Here is a 23,108-nt window from a genome sequence, read left to right on the forward strand (position 1 = left end):
GAGTGCCAGGGACAGTGCATGTGGAGCGGGAGACCCAACCAGACTGGGGAGTTTCCTTTCAGTGGTTTAGCTGGTGTCCCATGGGATAGAAGGTTCGGCCAAGATACTTTTTAAAAAAATGATGATTGACTTTTGGGTAATACGGTTGTAATTTTGCCTGTTAATTTTAGCTTTAAGGCTTCTGAAGATTAGAATATCAGTTTAGTAGGAGCATCAGCATCAACTCTTTCCTCCCTGGGTTTAGCTTTTTTATTTTCCTTAGGGGATTCATCTTCATTGGTGTTTCTCAAACTTAAGTGTTCCTCAGAACTACTTGGAGAGTTTACCAGGGATCACTGGATCCACCTATGGAGTTTCTGAGTCACTGGGTCTCAGGGGAGGTCCAGGTATTTGCATTTTTAACAAGTTCCGGGTGATGGGGATGCTGGGTGGTGGGGATGCCAGGTGATGGGGATGCTGGGTGGTGGGGATGCTGGGTGGTGGGGTTGCTGTTGGTTCAGGAACCACACCTTGGGCCCTGCTGATCTACATAATAAACAGCTTTTTATTTTTTTCTTCCAGAGGCAACCTCACTTACTAAAGTGGTATGTTTGTATAAGAATCTTCAGAGGGGCTTCCCTGGTGGTCCATTGGATAAGACTCAGCCTTCCTTTGAAGGGGGTGCAGGTTTGATCCCTGGTTAGGGGAGATAAGATCCCACATGACTCACAGCCAAAAATCCAGACTATAAAACAGAAACAATATTGTAACAAAAACAATACTGGGAAAATGGTCCACATCAAAAGTCTTTAAACAAACAACAACAAAAAAGAATCCTCAGATCAAGTTGCCTACACTTGAGGATCATTTTTCTGACGCCAAGGATGGCGCGCCGTCATTCTGGAGCCAAGGATGTGAACCTCACTTCATCTTGGCCTAAGCTGAGCTTAGGAGAACAGGAGTAAACCACAATGTTTTTGAGCCTCTGCTGTGTGGCAGCTCTACTTTGCTATCTACATTACTCATGCTGTTGTGCTGAAGCTAAATGCCCATCCCCTCAACAACGTAGGCGAGTTGCCTGGGGTGCCCAGTTACTTAACTGGTGGTGGAACTGGGTCAAGATGCCCACGGACTGCACTGTGATAGCTAACCCAGGGGGAAAGAGAAGAACCTTCAGGCTTGGCCCATAGACTTGACTGGCTCTGCCTTCAAGGTTTATCTGTTTGCTTTTATGTTTGGTTGTGCCGGGGCTTAGCTGCGGAGAGCAGGGGCTTCTGTTGCAGGGCACAGGCTCTGGGCGTGTGGCTTCAGTGATTGGTGCCCTCGGGCTCCACAGTGTGGACTCAGCAGCTCTGGCGCACGGGCTTAGTTGCTCTGTGGCCTGTAGATCTTCCTGGACCCAGAACCAAACTCACGTCCCTGGCATTGGCAGGCAAATTCTTAACCCCCAGACCACCAGGGAAGCCCTTATTGGCTCTGTTCTAAATGACTTTATTTTATTTGTTATTAGTTTTTTTTTTTTAATTTTTTATTAACGTGAACCAAGAGCCATGGATTCCTGAAAGACTGGGCATCAGATGGACCAGCCGTGATGGCTTCATTCTAATTGGATTTTCTGTCCTCCTGGCCAATGACAGGCAAGCCCGTTTGCCCTGAATAGTCTTTCTCAAAGCATTTCGAGAACCTTTAGTGGTGGACACCCTCAGGAAGACTTTGGCAGGAGGCCCATGAAATAGGTCAGCATTTCCAAAGCAGTGTCCTGATTTGGCTCAGAGGAAAAGATAGGGTAGAGGCTTAGCTAAAGCTGTCATTCTGAAAGAGGGTATTCAGTTTATTTGGATCCTGTGTAGCAGGAATGACGGCTGTGTGCACCGTACAAATGCAGCTCGGGTCACATGTTGCTTCTGTGGGTTAACCCTTAGCGCTCCGGCAAGGACAATGGAAGGACATCTGTGTGTGCTGAGGGAGTCCCAGGCGCATTGTCCCAGAGATCCGCGACATACCCAACCAGCTGCAGTCCTCTTTGGTTTGTTGAAAAAGGAAACAGGAAAGATGGGAAGAAATCCCAGGCCAGCTGGCAGCTTCCATGGGAGTGTTTCATCACAGGGGACATAGCATGGGCTGATTGCCTTAAAGGTTAAGAATTGATAGGAGGCCAGTGGATTTTTCTGATCAGTAATCTCTCTCGCTTATTTCATATCACTGCAGAGTGCTATTATCTATATTAATTTGAAAGTGGTCTGTGAAGTAGCTGGTAGGAAAGGTGATTTTTAAAAATGTTTTATTTTTAATTGGAGGATAGTTACAATATTACGATGGTTTATTTTTTATAATTAACTTTATTTTTAATTGAAGATAATTGCGCTACAGTTTCTACCATACATCAACATGAATCAGCCATAGGTATACATATAAACCGTCCCTCTTGTACCTACCTCCCACCTCCCTCCCCATCTCACCCCAGGAAAGGTGATTTTTTTTTTTTTTTTAAAGTATTTACTTGGCAGTGTTGGGTCTTAGTTTAGACATGAAGGATCTTTAGTTGCTCTACAGCATGTGGGATCTCAGTTCCCTGACCAGGGATCAGACCCGGGTCCCCTGCACTGGAAGCAGATTCTTAACCACTGTACTACCGGGAAGTCACAGAAAAGTGATTGTTATCCCCGTTCTGTAGCCAGGGTGACTGTGCTTAGTGAATAGGAGTCGTCTGTGCCGGTCCCATGGCCGATCAGTTGCTGACATGGGACCCAGACGTACATCTTTTCCATCTTTTCTCTGGTTCTGGTGTCTTTTACATCTTACTAGGTCAGGAAATGCCCTGAAGAGAGAAAGGGTGTGTATTTTCTGGGGGGTGGGGGGGAGCAGGGAGGTGGATGGGGAAGTGGAAAAACAATAGGTCTAGAGAAGAAAGGTTTTCATTAAAATTCAGGCTGCCAGGCTCTGTCTGAGAAGGGGGTCAAGAACAGAAGTCCCTGCCTAAGTGAGGCCAGTAACGCCAGAGGGAGTGGGGGGGTCAGAGTTCTAATGAAGGCTGGGGGGGCGGAGACTGTTTGGGACCACAGGCAAATGTGTAAGAGCATAATGAGCCTTGTCAACAAGAGGCAGACAGCAGCTGTGGTTCGGCATCAAGGCTGATGGATTCGAATAAAAAACTGCTTTTTTGGAGGAGACGAAATATCCAGATGCCAAGGAAGTCCTTACTACCTAGCCTAGGTTACCAAACCGGAAAAGCCCCTCTGAAGAGGAGGGCCAGTTTCCCTCAGCCTTGGGTGTGTGAATAAAGAGGGAGAACTGCTAAGCTTCGGGTTATAAGCTTAGTCATTCTATGGGGAGACTCTCTTTATTGCCATTCAAGTCAGCTTAAGCTGATGTTTTGGGTCATATGACTAAAAATTCAGGTATGGCCGGTTTCAGGTGCAGCCTACAACAGTGGATTAAGTAATATCAACAAGGCCCTGTTTTTTTTCCTGTTTGTCTACTCTGCCTTCACTCACACTGGAGCCCCTTGGCAGGTCTAGGTGCTGCCCCTCACGTTTGTAAAATGGCTGCAGCTGTTCCAGACCTTGCACCATTATTCCATACTGTTCAAGGAAATAGCTGGTGCAGAGGAGTAAAGAAGCAACTGTTTCTCAGAAACCCCAGCAAACATTGGTTCTCATTGTTTTATTTGTCCATTGACCTGAATAACTTAAAGACCATTCATGCAGGGGGTGGGGCGGGCATTTCCACCCAAACTGCATAGTTAAAGTGGTGAAACAGTAGCTTTTGAAATGAAATTTAGAGGCATTTTTGCCAGAAAGAAAGAGAATGGAGGCTAGGTGGTAAATTATAGGTCTTCCATACCAGCCAAAGGAAGGGGCGAGTGAAATAATGCCAGGTAGATTTTCCTGGGGAATTCTTGGGTGAGGTAGTAACTCTTGCACATGCATTAGTTAAGAGACTAGACTTAAGCTGTAAAAAAAGACAATAATGGAATGTAAAAAACAAAGATTTATTTCCTTCTCACATGACAGCAGCCCAGCAGCTTTGCTTCACACCATTATTCTTGGTCCCACGTGGGTTTTCAACTAGCACAAAAGTGGGGAAGGGAAAGTGTAGAGGAAGCAGCCGCTGTTTGAAGGACTCTGGGTCTTAAGTGGTATGCACGGTTCCATCTCTCATTCCACTGATGGGAGCTTCGTCCTTGACCTTGCATATCTGCAAGGCTGCTGGGAAATGCAGGCCTGCATGCTAGGTGACCAGTGATCAGCTTGCAGCTCTGTAGTTATGGAGAAAGGGGAGAAGAAATTTTATCGAGGAGTTGGCACCTCCATCACAACTCCCACAGTAGATTTCCTAGGAGCTTATCCATTCTGAATGACATTCCTGTGGCAGATAGCACTTCCTCAAAGAAGAACCCACATCCAATTTCCTGCATTTTGGGAACCAGGAATGTTTAATCGCAACTATGTCAGTTACAGTTAGGTTCAATTGCATATGACAGAAAACCTAAGATAGCAATAACCTAAGCAAAGTAAACACTTGCACTTTATTTCTCTTATGTAAAGTATGTTTATCATAATTAACGATTCATCATGGTGACAGGGACTCTGTTCCACTATCTCAGCATTTGGTTTCCTTCTTAGTCCAAGATGGCTGCCCAAACTCCAGCCATCTCTTCAGCATTTTTCTGGCCAAAAGAGGAATTCAGGGACATTTCCCAGAAACCACAAGCACATTTACACCATTGGTCAGAACTTGATCACACAAGGCACCTAGCTGCAAGGGAAGCTTGAAGTGTAGCTTTCTTTCCTGGCAGGTATGAGCCTTCCCCCAAGCTGGGGTTCTCTTGCTGAGAAAGAAGGGGAGAACAGACATTGGGCAGCAAGGGGCAGTCTCTGCTAGAGATCATATCCCCCCATGTCCACGATCGGTGCCCTCTCTTCTGCCTGTGTTTCTCTGCCCATGTTAATTTTTTTTTCTGGTGGGGGTGGGCTGGGCTTTGCCACACTGCATATGGGATTTTCCCCACCAGAGATCAAACCCATGCCCTCGTCCCCTGCATTGGGAGCACAGAGTCTTAACCACTGGACCACCAGGGAAGTCCTGCCCATGTGAAATTTTAAAACCCACCTTCGTACTTCTCGGAAGGAAAATGATCGGAATAGCTGACATTTATTCAGTGCCTGTCAAGTGACAGACTCTGTTCTGTGTCCTTTATGCTTCACAACAGTGCTCTCAAAGTACTCACGTAGAAACGCTTAGTGTGGGACTGTCGACAGGCTTAGGTAGAGTTGAGGGGACCAGAAGGGCTCAGGGAAGTGGCCAGAGATTAGCAGCAGGAGGAAGCCACGGCCACCCCTGAAAGGGCAAGGGGACAGAGCCGCGCTTAGAGGTGTGGAAGGGGGGCTGACGCAGCCCAGGTCAGGATGTGGGGCTCTAGACGGGAGCCCAGGCCAGCACCGCGAGCCAGGCAGGAGTGGCCCCAGGCGCAGGTCCACACCCTGACCTGTCTCTCCTCGCACCTTGGAGCTCCGGGCACTGCCAGCCTTGGGCTGCAGCCACCTGGAAGGCAGAGGGCAGGGCGCCGGGGAAGCAGCGCCCAGAGCGCAGCCTCCCGGGGACGGAGAAGGGCTGGAGTGGATGGGGGCTTGGGGAGCAACAGAGAGCCACTGCGCAGGATGGTTGCAACCCCATTTTAAGGAAAGGGGAACGGCGGCGGGGGGAGGGGAGGGCGCTGCCGGCCTGGGTTGCAGAGTGGGGAGGTGGCACGGCCCCCGCACTGACCCGACTGTTCCCGAGCACGTGGCCGCGGCTGATGCCCGGTCAGCGCGCGCGTGGCTTGCACAGGGGTGTTTCAGGCCGGAAGTAACCGCCTCACCCTCGCCCTGGCAGGTGGCTGTAGCGAACCTCGGCGAGGCCGTGCAGGACGCAGACCTGCTGGTGTTTGTCATCCCCCACCAGTTCATCCACCGGATCTGCGACGAGATCACGGGGAGGGTGCCGAAGGACGCTCTGGGCATCACCCTCATCAAGGTGAGGCGGCCCCTCGCCACGCGCGGGCTCCGGGGAACTTGCCTACCTCTTTCATCTGCTGGGGAAAAGGAGCTGAGGGGAGGGGATGGCTGGTTTGGGTTTGTTTTTTAAGGATATCTGGAAGGGAATCAAAACCACGCGTCCCCTCCTGAGCCTCGCTTTACTCACGTTTTGGAGGGGCTGCTTCCTATCTGGAGGGGTTTCCCAGTGCTGGGGTCCCGCAGGAAAAGATCTTCCTGTCTATCACACGGGGCTCCGCCCTTGCCCTGGAAATCTCACGTATTTTACATTTGCTGGGAAGTTAATCATCTTTAATTTCCCACTCCTGGATTTATTCCCTGGAGAGGGTGTTTTTAACTGGAAGTCCACAAACCATCCCCAGAGGCCCACAGTCAGAATTCAAGAGGTTCATGGACCTAAATGTGGGGGTGGAATTGCATTTTTATTTATTTTAACCTCTAACTGAAATGAGCCTCTCCTTCACTTACGAATGTAGGCCAAAACCCAGAGTTTCAGTGACAATATGTTAGCAGGACCTTGACCCTGTGGTTGATACAAATTATAGGTATTTTCATTTTACTTTACAATGGCTTCAGATATCTCAAGGTATCATTTATTCCCAACTACTTGGGAATTATAGTAGTTAGACCTGCTATGGCACCTTTTTATAATTGCAGTAAGAAAATATATATATTACTTTGTCACAAATGTAGGTTGGTTGTTTTTTTTTAACATTTGATAACTGTATTTCAAAATAATTGCCTTGCTAGGTAATCTTGTATTTTGCTTTATGCATATGGAGTCTGAGAATGAATCCATAAACTTCACCAGACTGCCAGGGGCAGGTCTGTGTTGTCAAAAAGGTTAAGAACCCTCTTGAGAGACTGTGTTTGTAGGTGAATGTTTATGAAAGCAAGCACACTTCAAATGTCAGTCGTCGATAGGATGGACAAATGAATGATGGGAAACTACACAGGAGGGAACCAGAATATTCATGTGGCCACATGGGTGAGTCTCCCAAATAATAATATAGCACAAAGCAGCACATCACAGGTGAGAGGCACAGTTTCATTTATAGGCTTTCAAAAACAGGCATAGTGATATAACACACTGTTTAGGGGTAGTTTCATGTGATAAAATGAACAAGAAAAACAAGCAAACAGGGCATAAGTGACGTTGAGGATAGGGGTTCACCCTGGCGGGCACCAGGAAACACTAGTGAGGAGAAGGACGAACTTGGGAATAGACCCAGGGGACTTCAGTGGTGCCCATCAAGTTCTTTTTCTTAACCTGGATGGTGACGTTGTTCGTTTTCACTTTATCGTTACTCTCTAAATGGTACATACACACTATGTCTGTTTACTCTTAGAAACGAGATTTTTCAGCCGCCTATGCCATTGGAGGTCTGAATCTAGATGACTTGTAAAGCAACGGTCTCCAGCCTCTTGGCCTTGGGGGTTTCTTTTCCTCTAACCCACTGACGTCCTTGCAGGGCATAGACGAGGGTCCTGAGGGGCTGAAGCTCATTTCTGACATCATCCGAGAGAAGATGGGCATTGACATCAGCGTGCTGATGGGAGCTAACATTGCCAACGAGGTGGCCGCCGGCAAGTTCTGCGAGACCACCATCGGTGAGGGCCACTGGGCAGAGGGACGTTACACTGTGTGTCTTAACAGGCACATATTCCATTTCTGGAATTTTCTGTAATGAAGTCTTCCCTGCTCCCATAACATTCCTGGGGTGGACATTCAGTGGGGTGGAAATTTTATGTTAGGAGGCTATTCTGGGGGCATGTGGAGCGTTTCTACAAACTCTGGAGTGAAAGTAAAGCCAAGGAGACCATGTGGCCCGCCACGATCCAGTAATGCATCATCGAGGTTATTCACAAAAATGCAAGGGTGCTTGCTTGTACCAAGAAGCAGATGGTTGTGTCCATGGGGGAGTGCCCTTGGCCTTAGAAACCCAGCTTTTCTTTTTATTTAAACAACCGGAATTTATTTCTTGCAGTTCTGAAGGCTGGTTCAAGATCAGGATTGAGCCAGCCCTTTTCTATGGTGAGGGCTCCCTTCTTGGCTTGCAGACAGCTGCCTCCTTGCATGAAGGATGTAGGGGTCAGGGAAAGCAAGTCATGTCCAACTTTGTGACTCCTTAGACTGCAGCACACCAGGCTCCTCTGTCCTCCAGTATCTCCTAGAGTTTGCTCAAATTCATGTCCATTGAGTCAGTGATGCTATCTAACCATGTCATCCTTTGCCGCCCCCTTCTCCTTTTGCCTTCAGTCTTTCCCGGAACCAGGAGCTTTTCCAATGAATTGGCTCTTCGCATCAGGTAGCCAAAGTTTTGGAGCTTCAACATCAGTCCTTCCAATGAATATTCAGGGTTGATTTCCTTTATGATTGACTGGTTTGATCTCCATGCAGTCCAAGGGAAACCTAGCTTTTCTTTACTCATAAATGCCAGTATCTGGAGCCTCATTGGATGCCTCAGAGATCTAGAAATTGATGGGAGTGATCCCCGGTTTCCAAAGGAATAAGCTGAGGCTCAGAGAGTAAGCTCCCTGCCCCAAGAGCACACAGCTAATATAGAATTCAGACATGAACTTGGGTCTCCTGGTTCCTGAAACAGAAATCCCTTTCTATTCTTACACATCAGTGTTGTGAACATGTCTATTTCTTTTAAAAAAGGGCTTCAGAATTCCTAAGTGCCCACATATCATGTTATAGGGCTCATAGAATACTTTTCAGGGTATATTTAAGTTTATCTACCACTCCAGGACTTATTTCCACTCTTATCAAATGCACCAGTGATGGGAATCATTTCTCCTTGGCAGCTTCATGAAAGGAAGCTCTGGAAGAGATCAGGCTCTCTTGAGTAAGATGGGATGGATGGGAAAAGGTTTTTATGCATGCCTGTAAGTTAGGACATTTTAAATTTTTTTTCTCTTTTATTTTTAATTGTACAGGCATTACCTGATTACCGTGGGACATAGAGATAATCAAAAGAAAGCCGTTTCTTAAAACTTGATTATTTTGGGGGCTTCTCAGGTGGCGCTAGTGGTAAAGAACCCACCTGCCAATGCAGGAGGTGTAAGAGACGTGGGTTCGATCCTTGGGTTGGGAAGATCCCCTGGAGGAGGGCATGGCAACCCACTCCAGTATTCTTGCCTGGAGAACTCCATGGACAGAGCAGTCTGGCGAGCTACAGTCCATAGGGTCACAAAGAGTGGGACACGACTGAGCAACTTAGCACAGAACATTGATTTTTAATTTTTATTTGAGTGTAATTGATTTACAATGTTGTGTTAATCTCTGCTGTTCAGCAGAGTAAATCACTTATTTATATCCACTCTTCTTTAGATTCTTTTTCCATATAGGTCGTTACAGAGTATTGAGTAGTGTTCCTTGTGCTATATAATAGGTTCTTATCCGTTACCTATTATATATGTAATAGTGTGTCTAGGCCCAACTCAGTCACCTGATTTATCCCCCCACACACCATTGCTTTGTTTTCTATATCTGTGACTCTGTTTCTGTTTTGTAAATAAGTTTGTTTGTATTCTTTTTTTAGATTCCATATATAAGTGATACCATATGATATTTGTCTTTCTCTGATTTAGGAAAACCATTTCAGGTTTCATTTAATTTTCGTTATTTTTTTCTACTTGTGATGAACTGTGGTTGTAGTTGTTAATATACTCTTTTGATAATTGCTTCATTTATTTCGACCAGCATACATCATTATAGCTGCATAGCATTCCATTGACAGTCCCATATATCTGGGCACTTAGGGGTGGGTGTGTGGGTGTGTGTGAGAAATAATAATTTTGAAGAGCAGAGGTATCACAAATGATAAAAGGAAGGAAACAAAATTACGTATAATAACATTACCCAGGTTGATATTTATAAAAGCAATAAGCACAGCTAAGAAAATTCAGGGGCTTCCCAGGTGGCACTAGTGGTGAATAACCCACCTACCAATGCAGGAGACTCAGGAGACATGGATTCCATCCCTGGGTCAGGCACATCCCCTGGAGGAGGGCAGGGCAACCCACTCCAGTATTCTTGCCGGGAGAATCCCACGGACAGAGGCGTCTGGCGGGTTACAGTCTACGGGGTTGCAAAAGAGTTGGACACTACTGAAGCAACTTAGCATGCAAGAAAATTCAAACAGTACAAGAAAGTATGAAATTAGAATTAAGACCTCCTCCCTCTTCTCAAAGGAAATCATTGTTGATAGTTACTAAGTATCCTTCCCTTAAAAAAAAAAAAATTGCATATGTATGCTAGGCTGTACTTAGGTTTTATTCTTTTCAGTTCTTTTATTCATCTTTATTCATCTATGATTTTAATGTAGCCTGTGAAACTGTTATGTAATCACTTTAATTTTTCAAAACTAATTATTAGCTACTTTTTCCAGCTTAATCCTATTTGCCAGTAGTCAATTTGCTAGTTATTTGGTTGGGATTGACCCATTAACCCCAGTCATTCTGTAGGGTTGAGACAGACTTCATCTCCAAATTTAAACTGATAGATTTTGGCTAGGATTTCTACCTGCCTGTTAGCCTTGTTATAGGAAAGCTCCCATTTGGGTGCATCAAGCTTCTTTACTTTGTAAAGACAGACACACGCACAGAAGTCACATCTGTTTCTCTGGCTTCTGTTTACACATTGCTTCTGCTGCCTTCTGTGGGTTGGACCATGACTGGCAAGAGTGATCTGATTTAAATTAGATAAAATACTCAAAGTGAGATAGAACAGGAAAGTGACATTTTCTAAATTTTCTTATATAACCTGCACTTAATCAACAGGAAATAGTAGACAAGGCCAAAGGAAGGGATATGGTACAAAACAAGTGGCCCACACTTTTTTGGGGGGGCAGCACCGTGTGACATATGAGATCTTGGTTTCCCAGCCAAGGATCAAATCCTCGCCCCCTGCATTGGAAGCCCAGAGTCTTAACCACCTGACCGCCAGGGAAGTCCCACAACTGGCCCACACTCTTGAAGAATGTCAGTGTCGTAGGAGACATTGCAAGTCTCCAGGAGAAATCTAGAGGGACCTGGCCACGACGTGCAGTCCAGGATCCTGGGCTGGATCCCGGCTGCCATGAAACCAACCTGGGGCCGTGGGTCAAACAGCCACTGTGAGCCGTGGTGCCCCCTGGTGGTGAGAGCGCCCTTTGCAGGAATGACTTCACCGTGTCCGAGATGTCTGCTCAGCCTGCAGATCCTGTCCAAAGTCTGTTCTATATAAGTTGTGGCGCTAAATGTCAGGATACATAAGCCCCTTCTTTGTGGAAGGAGCTTCTTAGTACACAAAAGTAGAGAATTATGGACTGAGATGTGGGATGTGAAGGAGTCTTATGTAAATAGGTTGATTATCTCCAAAATTTGGTGTGGAAGAGAAGGGGGATTTTCCTCTCTTTTGATTCATTTTCAGTTTGACAAGCCCTTCCACATGGCTGATGGGCGTTCCCTGTTCTGGATCACATGTCCTGGGTCCCTTCTTGCCTCATCACTGCTTAAGACTGGTAATAATAATACGATCAATGCTTTCTTATCCAAGACTTAAAGTAAAGAAGACTTAAAAATTCAAAGGGTAAACATTTGATGCCATTTGCAGCAACATGATTGGACCGAGAGATGATCATACTAAATGAAGTAAGTTGGACAGAGAAAGAGAAATATCATTTGATATCACTTACATGTAGAGTCTAAAATATGACACAGGTGAACTTATTTATAAAATGGAAACAGACTCACAGACATAGAAAACAATGGTTACCAAAGGGAAAAGGGGTGGGGAAGGGATAAATTAGTTTGGGATCAGCATATACACACTATTATTTAAAATTGGTAAACAACAAGGTCCTACTATATAGCACGGGGAACTAGAGTCAATATCCTATAATAAACCATAATGGAAAAGAATAAAATAATTAAAAGGTGCGTTTGAGAAAATGTAAGACTCCTTTAAATCGAGCTCACCTCGCTAATGAACCCTGTGCGTAATTTGCAGCACAGAGACTCCAGCAGACGCCGCCTTGTATCGGTGGCAGATGGAGAACGCTTGTCTCCTTCCACATGTCCAGTTACTCACAGCTGCTGCTGGCTCGATCACAATAGCTTAGTGGAGGGAGTGGGGGCCTGTCTGTGCTGCTCGTGAGCTCCCTTCGTGTTGCAGGCCCCTGGCCCATGGAGAGGGACAGAAGAGAAAGACAATAACTACATCGTGGTGTGGATCTGGGCCTGGTTTACCCAACCCAGGTGATGAAACAGTGCTGCTCGTCTGGAGGACTGTTTATAAAAGGAAGAGGACAGTTTGCTCACACAGAGGGAGTTGTAATATTTGGACGAATGAGCATTCAGCTAAATGACATCATAGCAATGCCTGTAGAATAGAAAATGTTTCTAAGTATCTGGCGTAGCTGTCCTAAACATTTTATGATGGAAAATGTCCTTAAACCAAACAAAAGTAGAGAGAACTGTATTAGGACCCCACACGGCCCATCTTTAGTAATGATTAACTGCTGGCTAGCCTCATTCATCTGTTTCCCACCCTCTCTCTACTCGTGTCTGAACTTGTTTTTTGGTTTGTTTATTTTTTGTCATGCAGGATCTTAGTTCCCCAACCATGAATCAAACCCACACCCCGTCCATTGGAAAGGTGGAATTTTAACCACTGGACCAATGGGGAAGGCCTCCCCTGGATCATTTTGATATTATATTACTTCTGAGTATAATTTTGTTGAACATCCTGGTTTTTTTTCCCTGCAGTGGAAGACTATGGCTCTGATTGTAATGTCTGTTTATTACTTCTTTCTTCTTGCCCCTGAGTGGAACACAGCATAGAGGTCATATAGGTCCTGGAGCCAGAGCACCTGGGTTAGAATTTGGGCTCTGCCTCTTACTAGCTGTGTGACCAAGGGCAACTCAGTAAACCTCTTTGGGGCCTCTTGTGTGTCAGTGGGGCAAATCAGTCATAGGCATGTAAATATCACTGTCCCATTGTGATTATATAGACCTTTGAGTGCTTGTTGTAACTAATAGGCAGTTTGCACACCTCATGAGGTTAGAGATCACATCAGAGGTTTTCAAACTTGTCTGCCCATTGAAGTCACCAGGAGAGCATCAGAAATTAGTGATGCCTGCTTGACCCCAGAGCTTGTGATTTAATGGATGCTAGGGTGTGGCTGGACTTTGGTGTTTTTAAAGATCTCCCGGTGATTGTCTTGTGCAGACAAACTTGGGAAACAGGCTCAGGAAACTCAAGGCTGGAAGCGCCGAAGTGCCATGGTCCCCGGGGGAGCTTTCTGCCAGCTCTGTGTGGGAGCCAGGACTGAGCTGGCGAATTTTATCGTCCTGATCTCCAGAGCTGAGCGCCACCCCACACCCCACCAACCAGAGCAGATCTCACATCAGGCTCTATGGTGTTAAGTTTTAGTTTTGTTTTGAACTGAAAGTCTCTATAAATAGGAAAGTAACATGTGAAAAGTACTGATCCTCCACATCATTCCAGGCATGGTCCCAATGGGAAGTAGATATAAGGAGCCTTTGAATGCATTTCCATCTTCCACCAATTGAGTCACTGAACATGTTTGTTGATGTTGTATCAGTTCTCTGTTGCCATAGTGATGCTAAGTAACAAATAATCCTGAATTCTTAGTGGCATCCAAAATAAGCACAGCTGATACATCTGTGGGTCCACTGGGAGGCGGTGCTATCTTCTCTTCCTGTGGGGTCCAGCAGGCCAGCTGGGGTGTGTTCCCACAGTGAAGGCAGATGGACATGGGAACCCGCCCTGCTGTTGCACAAACGGGCTTCAAATTCTGCTGAGTCAGGTCTGGTCCCATTAGCCAAAGCCAGTCACGTCACTGGCTCAGGTGGTCAAGAATCCGTCCACAATGCAGAAGACTCAAGTTCGATCCCTGGGTCAGGGAAATCCCCTGGGGGAGGGGATGGCTACCCACTCCAGCATTCTTGCCTGGAGAATTCCATGAACAGAGGGGCCTGGCAGGCTGAGTCCATGGATTGCAAAGAATCCACACGACTGGGCAGCTAACACTTGCACTTTGACCAAAGCCAGGCACGTGACTGAGCCCAGGGGTGGGGAAATTGTCTCACCCACTGAGTCCAGGCATGTCCCGAGGTTAGGCCTAGTATTGGTGAAAAGGGAGCTGGCTTCCTGTGGAGGGAGCCTGTGTTTATGGTAGCAAAAAGTTGCAACAATTTTAGATCTCAAACAACAGAAAGACACTTAGATAAAATATAATGCGTGTATGCGATAAAATACAAAATGGCCATTTATTAATAAAGTAATGTAGAAAATATAGGGTATCACTGAAAATTATTCCTGCCATAAATGGGGGAAAGCTGATTGTGAAATCCATGTTGTGTTCTCAATTAGAAAAACTATGTATATTTCAGTTTTGGTAAGTTAAAGATACATGCCAAATTGTTGCTTTTATCTGTGGTGGGATTGTGGAATATTTTAACTATCTTGTTTCTAGTCCTGTGACTTTATGAACTTTCCTATCAGGAATGTATGTCACTTTTGGAATGTGAAAAAGGTCTTTTTAAAAAGATTTTTTATTGGCTTAAAAAAAATTTTTTTTTCATTTTGGGTCACACCCCAGGGCATGGGGGGATCTTAGTTCCCCAAGCAGGAATGGAGCCGTGCCCCCTGCATTGAGTGCATGGAGTCTTAACACAGGACCGCCAGGGAAGTCCAAAACTCATTTTAAACTGTGTTAGATGTGAAAGTTAAGATGAGAGGCCATTGCTAATTTCCTTTTTTCCCTAACCTTTCAATAGGCAGCAAGATCATGGAGAACGGCCTTCTCTTCAAAGAACTTCTGCAGACTCCTAATTTTCGAATCACAGTGGTGGATGACGCAGACACAGTTGAACTTTGTGGTGCTCTGAAGGTAAAGCCCTGTCGTTTCTGCTTACGGGAGGAGTCCTCACGCAGGGCCACTTGCCAGCGTCATTGCATCCCATTCTAAGAATGAGCTCTGTGTTCTGCGCTCATACTTCTGGGGAGAATAGTCAATTGGCAGCCTTGTTTGTCAGTTCCTGCTCGGCCCCAGCCTTTCCTGGGTGGTTAGATTTCCTCTCGCAGTCATGGTGCGCTTCTGTTTGTAAATCTGGGAGCAGTGTGCTAGTTTGTTCTCTGGGAAGTGGACGGCATGAACATTTGGAAAGCCAGGGGCAGACTCTGATTGTAGAGTCTTACCTGGGAGCCAAGTATTCTGTAATTCCTACTTTTCTCCTATGTGTTATCTTGAGCAAGAAGAGGAACTTGGTTGCTCTGGATGATCTCTTGGTTTGATGGTTGGTTGTTGTTTTTAAAGAAGAAAAAAGCCATCTGCTGCTGGCAGGTTTTGCTAAGAATAGCTTAATCTTTGCCTATAAAGGGAAAAGCTCAGATTAAAGAGGCAGCTTGTGTTGGCTAGTGACTTGAGAGAGTCAAGAGACATTTCCATGTTTGGACTTGGGCTCCTGACTTGTAACCCTCCGCCTTTAAAAGTTGTCATCAGGGGACTTTCCTAGTGGTCCAGTGGTTAAGATTTCTCCTTCTACTGCAGAGGGGTACAGGTTCGTCCCCTGGTCAGAGAGCTAAGATCCCGCATGCCTTGCAGCCAAAAAACCAGAACATAAATAACAGGAGCAATATTGTAACAAATGCAATAAAAACTTTAAAAATGGTCCACATTTTAAAAAAAAATCTTAGAAGAAAATCATGGTTGGGGTTCCTCTCTGTCCTGAGAATGGACAATAGCCAACAGGGCTGTAACTTGTGAACGTCCTACCCTTAGCTGCCATCTCAAAAAAAAAAAAAAAAGGAAAAATACAGAGCTTCCCTGTGAATTAATAACCCCTTTGAGTCACTTTTGAGTCATTTCTTTTGTAGCAGAAGCTACTTTTCAGGAATTTGAACACCCAAGGAAGGAAATTAATCTGACGTTCGCCTTACTTTGTCAGGTGAGAATTACAAAGATCAAAAGAATGCGGGAGACCCGTCCACAGGGCACCTTCTAATGCTCTCTGCAAATTGTACGTCTTTTCTTCTAGTCATAATTTAAAACCACTTAATGTCACGTGTGTATGTGTAGTCACGTCTCCATACAATGAGAGTTTTAAAAATTGGAGCCAACGAAAGCCTTAAGCCCCCAGGCAGCCCACATTCATCTTTCCGAATGCTGGCAGGGAATTCTCCCACTGCACACAGCCTTTTATACGCTGAAGATGCTGGCTTTGGCTGCGTTCTTTATTATTGTTGGGTGAGATTTTTATGCGTTTTTAATAGTCCTTCATTAAACCACTGGGAGGTCTCACTGCTCAGCACGGCCCATGTGCTCCCAAAACTGTCATGAAGTGATTGGGGTATTTTTGGTGGTGGATGGAGAAGCTGTGAAAAAACCCACCCAGGACAAAGGGGCAGGGGAAGGGGGTGGGAGAGAAGAAAGCGTCTAGATTGAGGGCCCTGGAGAAGCTTCTGCGGATGGAACCAGGTATGTGCTGACCCTGCTTCTGAGCTGAACTGGCTTTTCAGTTCTGTTGGCAAGAAGCCTCCAGCTACCATGACAGAGCGGTTCGTTGGGGGCAGAGGTAGATGGGGACTGAGAACCATTTATCATCCTGCCCCTGGCTTTCCTTTCAACCAGGAGTGGTTACCATCATTCCTGCCAGCCTGCATCAGAGCTGGGAGCTTTAAAAACTGAGAGGCAGGTTCTTGGGCAGTAACTGAGGCTAACCATCCCATCGGACCAATAAGGAGACAGAGCACCAAAGAGTGAATGACTCAAACGTAGCAAATACTAGCTCGCTCAGAATGTGAACGCGGGTTTGAAGAGTCTGTCCGGGGTTCTTACTCTGGATGACCTGACTTTTCTCGCTGGTGTCCAGGCGGTTGAATGAAATGAAGTCCTCTCTTGCTACAGCCTGCCCAGCAAGGGCAAATGGGCCTATTTTTCCTTGATTACATAATTGATAGTTTTGTTTTCTTCATGATTATAAAAGGTAGCTTCATACTGCAGAGAGGTGTAGAGAAGAAAGTGAAAATGACTGATGATCTCTGCATCCTGAGATAATCACTGTTAATGCTTGTTGTCTACCCTTCTAGGCTTTTAGCAAGCACAAGTATGTGCATGTCCCCCTTTCTAAAACAAAAAGTGCATCTTACTGTTCAAGTAGTTTATGCTTTACCTTTGAAAAATTTTTTTTGAAGTATAGATGGTTTACAGTGTTGTGTTTATTTCTACCAAACAGCAAAGTGAGTCAGTTATACACATATAATCATTCTTTTTTGGATGTTTTACTTTTTTCACATTAACAATCTTTAGTCATCTTCTCTATTCTAAAAAGCTTTTCAAGTACACTTTTTTCATGCTCAAAAACATGAGGGCATTTGAGTTACCAAAAAAGGAAAAAAAAAAAAGGGCGAGGTGGCAGGTGGGGGAGGGGGAGAAAGAAAGTTAACAGCTCCCTACAATGTTGAAAGAAAAGAAACAGTCAAAGGAATTATACAAAATCATTTCCTACCAGTGCATCTTACACCCTTCAGAATGTCCTTCATCTCTTAGCTACATTAATCTCTTAATCAGTGAGTGAGTATTCTTTTTTAAATATCACCTTTATTTAGGGAGCCCTGGCGTCCTGCAGTCCATGGGGTCGCAAAGAGTCAGACATGACTGAACTGAATTTATTTAAGCATAATCTATGTCCTGTGTTGATTAAATATATGATACAATAGATTTTAACAGTTGGGTATATACACCCTGGACATCATCACTCCAATACAGAACATTTCCATCACCCCAGGCAACTCTGTAAATCTTTACACTTTACTCCTTCCTCCCAAACCAGCAGCCACCCATCTGCTTTTGTTCACTGTAGAATGTTTATAATACATGTATGCAGTATGTACTCCTCTGTGTCTGGCTTCTTTCCCTTGGGTGTATTTTTTAATGTAAATTTTAAGATGTTCTTCATACAGAAAAGTATAAAAGTCATATAAGTATTTAGCTCAACCTGTTATTTTTAATAAATGGTTTATCAAGATTGTTTCATTAACAGAGACCCAAAATAATAGGAGCTGAACAAGGCAGAACTTTCTTTCTTGTGCAGAAATCCTAATTCCATATGAAAATTCCACTCCACAAAATTCTCAGGGACCCAGGCTCCCTCCAGCTCATGAGAGATGACCCTTGTCCTCATATTCTAAGATGGTGACCAGGGCTCCAACCATCACATCTGCCTTCCAGGCAACAGGATGAAAAAAAGAAAGACAAAGGGTATGTGGCAGCTGTCTTTTAAGGCATTCTGGGGAGTTGCAGTGTAACATTTGTCTTTATTTTTAATTTTTTTGGCCATACCCTGTGGCATGTGGAATCTTAGCTCCCTGACCAGGGATTGAACCCACACCCCCTGCAAAGGAAGACGGAGTCCTAATAACCACTGACTGCCAGGGAAGTCCCTGGCTTCATCTTAATAGGCAGTTAATACTTAATTGTACTCCCTGCTGCAAGGGAGGTTGAGAATTTTTCCACCCCCCTGGGAAAAATATACCTGCGTGAAAATCAGGGACTCAGGCTCTAGAAGAGGAGAGTATTTGGGGAGAGACAGCCATCACCTCTGCCACGGATGCATGTTGTTCTCTGCAGGGCTGTCTGTGCTGAGGCTTGCCACCCTAGTTGTAGGCTGTGTGGGTATCCTCCAGGCCAGGAATGTGATGTGGCTGTGATGAATGTGCTGTGGGTCACAGTCTGGTACCTAGTCTTTAGCCAGGGCTCCAGCTAGAACCCAGTAGCATATGTGTCCGTTTTCATTTACATGCAAGTTATTTAAAACTTTTTTTAAAAATTCAAAATTCCGTTTCAGAGTCACAGTAGCACCATTTCAGACTCAGTAGTCACGAGTCTTTTGTGAGTCTCAAAATCTAGTGGCCACTCTGTTGGACAAGCAGATATCAAACGTGTACATCTCAACAGGGTGCCCAACCTGTGGGGCTGAGTGTGGACTTGACCTTGGACCTCCTGGACATCTCAGATGGGTGACCTCAGGGCTTGACCTACAAACCACAGGTGGTACCTTGCCTGCAGTTAGGTAGCCTCCACTCTGCAGGTTTCCTCTAGGTTGGATGCACTTGAAGGTGGCCTTGGGAAGAGTCAGATGCATTCAGAAAAGTCTGACTTGGGTTTCAGTGGGCCAGTTCTTCCAAGGCAGTGGGAGTGTTTGCATAACCTGCAGGTAGCATGGGCTGCTCCTCCAGTTTTACAGTTTGGGTGGGAACGAAAGACCGTGAGCCCCATCGACTCGCTGTGATGCAGGATTGCAAAGACAACACGTCGGGAAGGGTGTCTCTGAGTCTTGCCACCACCCGGGAAATGGGCCAGGGCTTTAGCACGTCTCTCTTCTGAAAGTCATGGTATTTTTAGCTCCAGAATAGTTTAAAGCAGATTTGAATGCATGGCGGATAATGATAAATTTCACAGCTGAGCGATCTCAGAGGACATCTGCTTGGGTGCTATTCACACACGATCTGACTGCCTCAGTGTGTTTATTTTTCTTTTGACAGTGATAAGTGGGAGGGGAGAGGGGGAAGATTTCAAGATGATTAAACTGGCCCTGGGTCCCCTGAGGAGGGTGGGGTTGAGTCTGCAGTGGCCCACTGCTCCCCGAGGTGGGGAGGTCAGATGTCCGGGGAAACTGGGAACTGTTCGCTACCTGTGTGCCCCCAGACCACGGTGGGGGGGTACTCTCCTCTGCCTTTTCTCGGAGCAGTGACACAGGTCAGAAGCACTGCTTGGCAGCTAAGGGCTCATCCCTACGGCTCCTTGGATGCCTCCAGTGACCAAGAGCTCACCTCTTCGCCTCAGTATTCTCTGTTGATTGGGGTCAGCCCTTCCTGTTAGAAAGTTCAGGTCTTGCTGTCCCAGCCCCTCTTTGTGTTCCACTCACTGGCTGGAGCAGCCTTGTGTGATCTGCTCCCAGGAGATGTGATGGAGCCAGGCTGTCAGGGTTTGAAACCCAGCTCCTGACTGTGGGACCTTGGGCAAGCTACTTACCCCACATGCCCAAGGGTCCTCCCCTCACGCTATACATAGTAACAGAACCTGCCTGGTAGGAATGTTGTGAAGATTAAATGAGTTAATAATGTAGGAAGCACTTAGAAACAGTTCAGTAAGGGAAGCTGTTGTTATTTTTACTATTCTTTCCCATAAATCTTTTGTCCTCCCAGGCCTCCCCCTTTTACCTCCCAAGTCTCTCTGCAGGCCTGGGAGGCAGTCCTCTTTTTTTTTTTAATACTTTTTTTTTTTTTTTCAGTCCTGCCACACAGCATGCAAGATCTTAGTTCTCCAGCCGGGAATTGAACCCAGGCCCCAGCAGGGACAGCACCAAGTCCTGACCACGGGACCGTCAGGGAATTCCCAGGGGGAGTTCTCTTTGATATCTGATTGCAGGGGTGTCTCAGGAAGGTCTCTCGGACCCCACGATGGGTGGGAATGGCCAGGCCACGGTGGCCGCACCATGGAAGGAGCAGAGTAGGGGGAACAGTGGGCTTGTGCAGCCAGGTCCTGGGGGCATGTCCCGACTATGTCAGTCACCAGAGGGATGTTCTTGGCAAGCCGTTGACCCTGTCTGTGAACTAGCTAAAGTGAAGTGTTAGTCACTCAGTTGTGTCAGACTCTTTGCAACCCTGTGGGCTGCAGCCCACCAGGCTCCTCTGTCCGTGGGATTCTCCAGGCAAGACTACTGGAGTGGGTTGCCATTCCCTTCTCTAGGGGATCATCCCAACCTAGGGATCAGACCCATCTCTCCTGCGTTGCAGGTGGATCCTTTCCCATCTGAACCAGCTAAGGGGGCAGACACACACTTGCTGGGGTTGCCAACGAGAATTCAGATGAGACCACGTGGGCAGCGGGTGGTGGGCTCACTGCAGGCACTTTGTAAATAGGCTTTCTCTCCTCTGAGTACAGGAACCCCTTGTTGAAAGGAAGTCCCTGCTGTCTCCCCTCCAGTCCACAGACGTTGGCTGGGGCGGGTTTGTCAAGTGACCCCCAGGACGGGTTGTGTCATGAGGAAAGGGGGGACATCAGGGGCACAGCCCAGGAGGCATCAGAGAGCCATCGTAGCAGTCCAGCCATCTGGACCCTAGTCCTGGGCACGTTGCCATGGTAACGTCCAGACAACCATTGGGTGGGCTCTCCCAGCAGCTGGCCTCGTGGCCTCTGTGGTCAGTCCCCCTGCGCATCCTTAGGTTTCTCGGCTGCCCCAGGGCCTTCCTGCTGTCTGCAGCCCCAGGGCAGGGCCACAACTGAGCCAGCTTCCCTGGAGGAATGCCAGCACCAGAAGAGCCTTGAGAGATCTTATCCAAGCCCTGAATTTAACAACCGAGGCCAAGAAGGCTCAGAGAGGTGGAGTGATTACCCCAGGGTCACACAGCAGCCAAGCAGACTGAGAACCTCATGTGGGTGCCTCTCCCGTCTCACTGTGGCTTCCTCCATCGGGCTGCTGTGGCGGGAAGGGTGAGTCTGAGGGGCACAGCCGCTCCCTGGCGGCAGCTTTCAGCCCCGCACCCGCTGCGTGTGCAGCCATGGGTGGGGAGGCTGACCCCTGGCGGGGCCTGCTTGGCATCGGGCAGGATTGTGTGCAGAGGTGAGAAGAGGGGCAGAGTGGAGGACACGGAGAGATGCTCCTAGCAAACTAGGATCTGCTCCTCAGCACCGCCAAATTGAGAGGGAACAGCCGGACCTTTTAGATGGGACCCTGGGCAGAGACCAGAAGCCCGGGAACACCCAGGGCTGGGCCCAGACAGGTGAAGGGAGGAGGAATGGGCTTATTTTCTTTTAGCTTATTTCCCATTTGCTACTAACTGGATTCATATTTTAAGATCTCTTAAGGCACAAATCCATATTCAGGCATCAGGCATTATGGAAAAAAATGCTTATGTGGCTAGATGGAGATAAAATACTTGGGTCTTTCCTGCACTGCGTGTTTTGAAGAGGAAACTGGTAATCTAGAAAGGGCCAGAAACCTGAGGGCTCGCCCGGTGTCCGAAAGGAGTGTCCCCCACTGCCATGCAGGCGTTACTTGTCCTGTGTGATTGTCCGGATCTGAGACCCAGCTCCGGTGCCGCCTCCTCTGCGCAGGCTTCCCTGCTTTGTAACGAAGCTTCTCCACATACTCCAATCCTTCTGTCTCTTGATGTGCTTTTCTGTGTCTTTTCCCAATGATACTGTCAACTCCTTGAGAGCAAGCTCTGTGTCTGTCTTTTCGGCTTCCCCACTCCACCCCCAGCCCAGGGCACTCTCCACCCCTCCAGGGCCCAGCGGGGCTTCCCACAGCCCTTGCTGAGTACAGATGAGCTGAACTGAAACCTCACCTTCATTACCTGTCATGGAATATCACTTTCTGCTGAGCGTCACGGTGATTTGTGCACACATTTTATTTTCCTGTTAAGTCGGAGTGGTTAACTTTTTCCAGAAGAGCCTCATAGAAAATGTATGGATCTTGCAGACGTTATGGGTCTCTGCACAACTACTCAAATCCGTTGGCAGCAGAAAGGCAGCCACAGACAATACGTTACTGAACGGGGTGCCGATTTTCCAGCACAGTGCGACTTACAAAAGCAGTCATTTGGCCCTAATTTGCTGGTCCCCAAACTAGGCGATCAGCTCCTGAAGAGGCAGGTCTGTGTCCGAGCTGCCTGGTGTCCAGCAGAGAGCCACACAATAAGCCAGCGCTTCGCGAATGCTAATTTAGAGATTATCAAATGAAACAAAAGGCAGAAACTTGATCTACACAAATGCATCCATCATTACCCAGCACTTCTACCCCAAGGATGCTCACAACAGAAGTGCCGGCCTGGGGTCACCAGAGGCCACCTACCTAGTGTCACAGCAGAGTTATTTGCAGTGGCTCCAAACTGGAAACTAACCCAGTGCCAACCACCTGAAGGGGTGAATTGCATTGTTTTTGCACAGTGGGATACAGTGCGGCAATGGAAATAAACGTGTCCCGCGTTAAAGTACAGCTGAATCTCACAGATGTGATGGGGGATCGAGACAGAGAAGATGACACAAAGGATTATATCCTATATGATTCTACTCA

At 46.6% G+C, this 23,108-nt stretch overlaps 1 protein-coding gene across 1 annotated transcript in view; it reads left to right on the plus strand.

Moving 5' to 3' along the window:
• The window catches only part of GPD1L (glycerol-3-phosphate dehydrogenase 1 like), a 61,311-nt gene that overhangs the window by 26,540 nt on the left and 11,663 nt on the right, over nucleotides 1-23,108 (plus strand). The window contains exons 3-5 of the mRNA XM_043885777.1: nucleotides 5,854-5,994; nucleotides 7,487-7,625; nucleotides 14,808-14,920. Of these exons, the coding sequence (XP_043741712.1) occupies nucleotides 5,854-5,994; nucleotides 7,487-7,625; nucleotides 14,808-14,920 (393 nt within the window). The remainder of the gene's footprint in view (nucleotides 1-5,853; nucleotides 5,995-7,486; nucleotides 7,626-14,807; nucleotides 14,921-23,108) is intronic.

Source organism: Cervus elaphus, chromosome 24 (genome assembly GCF_910594005.1).
Source record: "Cervus elaphus chromosome 24, mCerEla1.1, whole genome shotgun sequence".
Classification (NCBI taxonomy): Eukaryota; Metazoa; Chordata; class Mammalia; order Artiodactyla; family Cervidae; genus Cervus; species Cervus elaphus.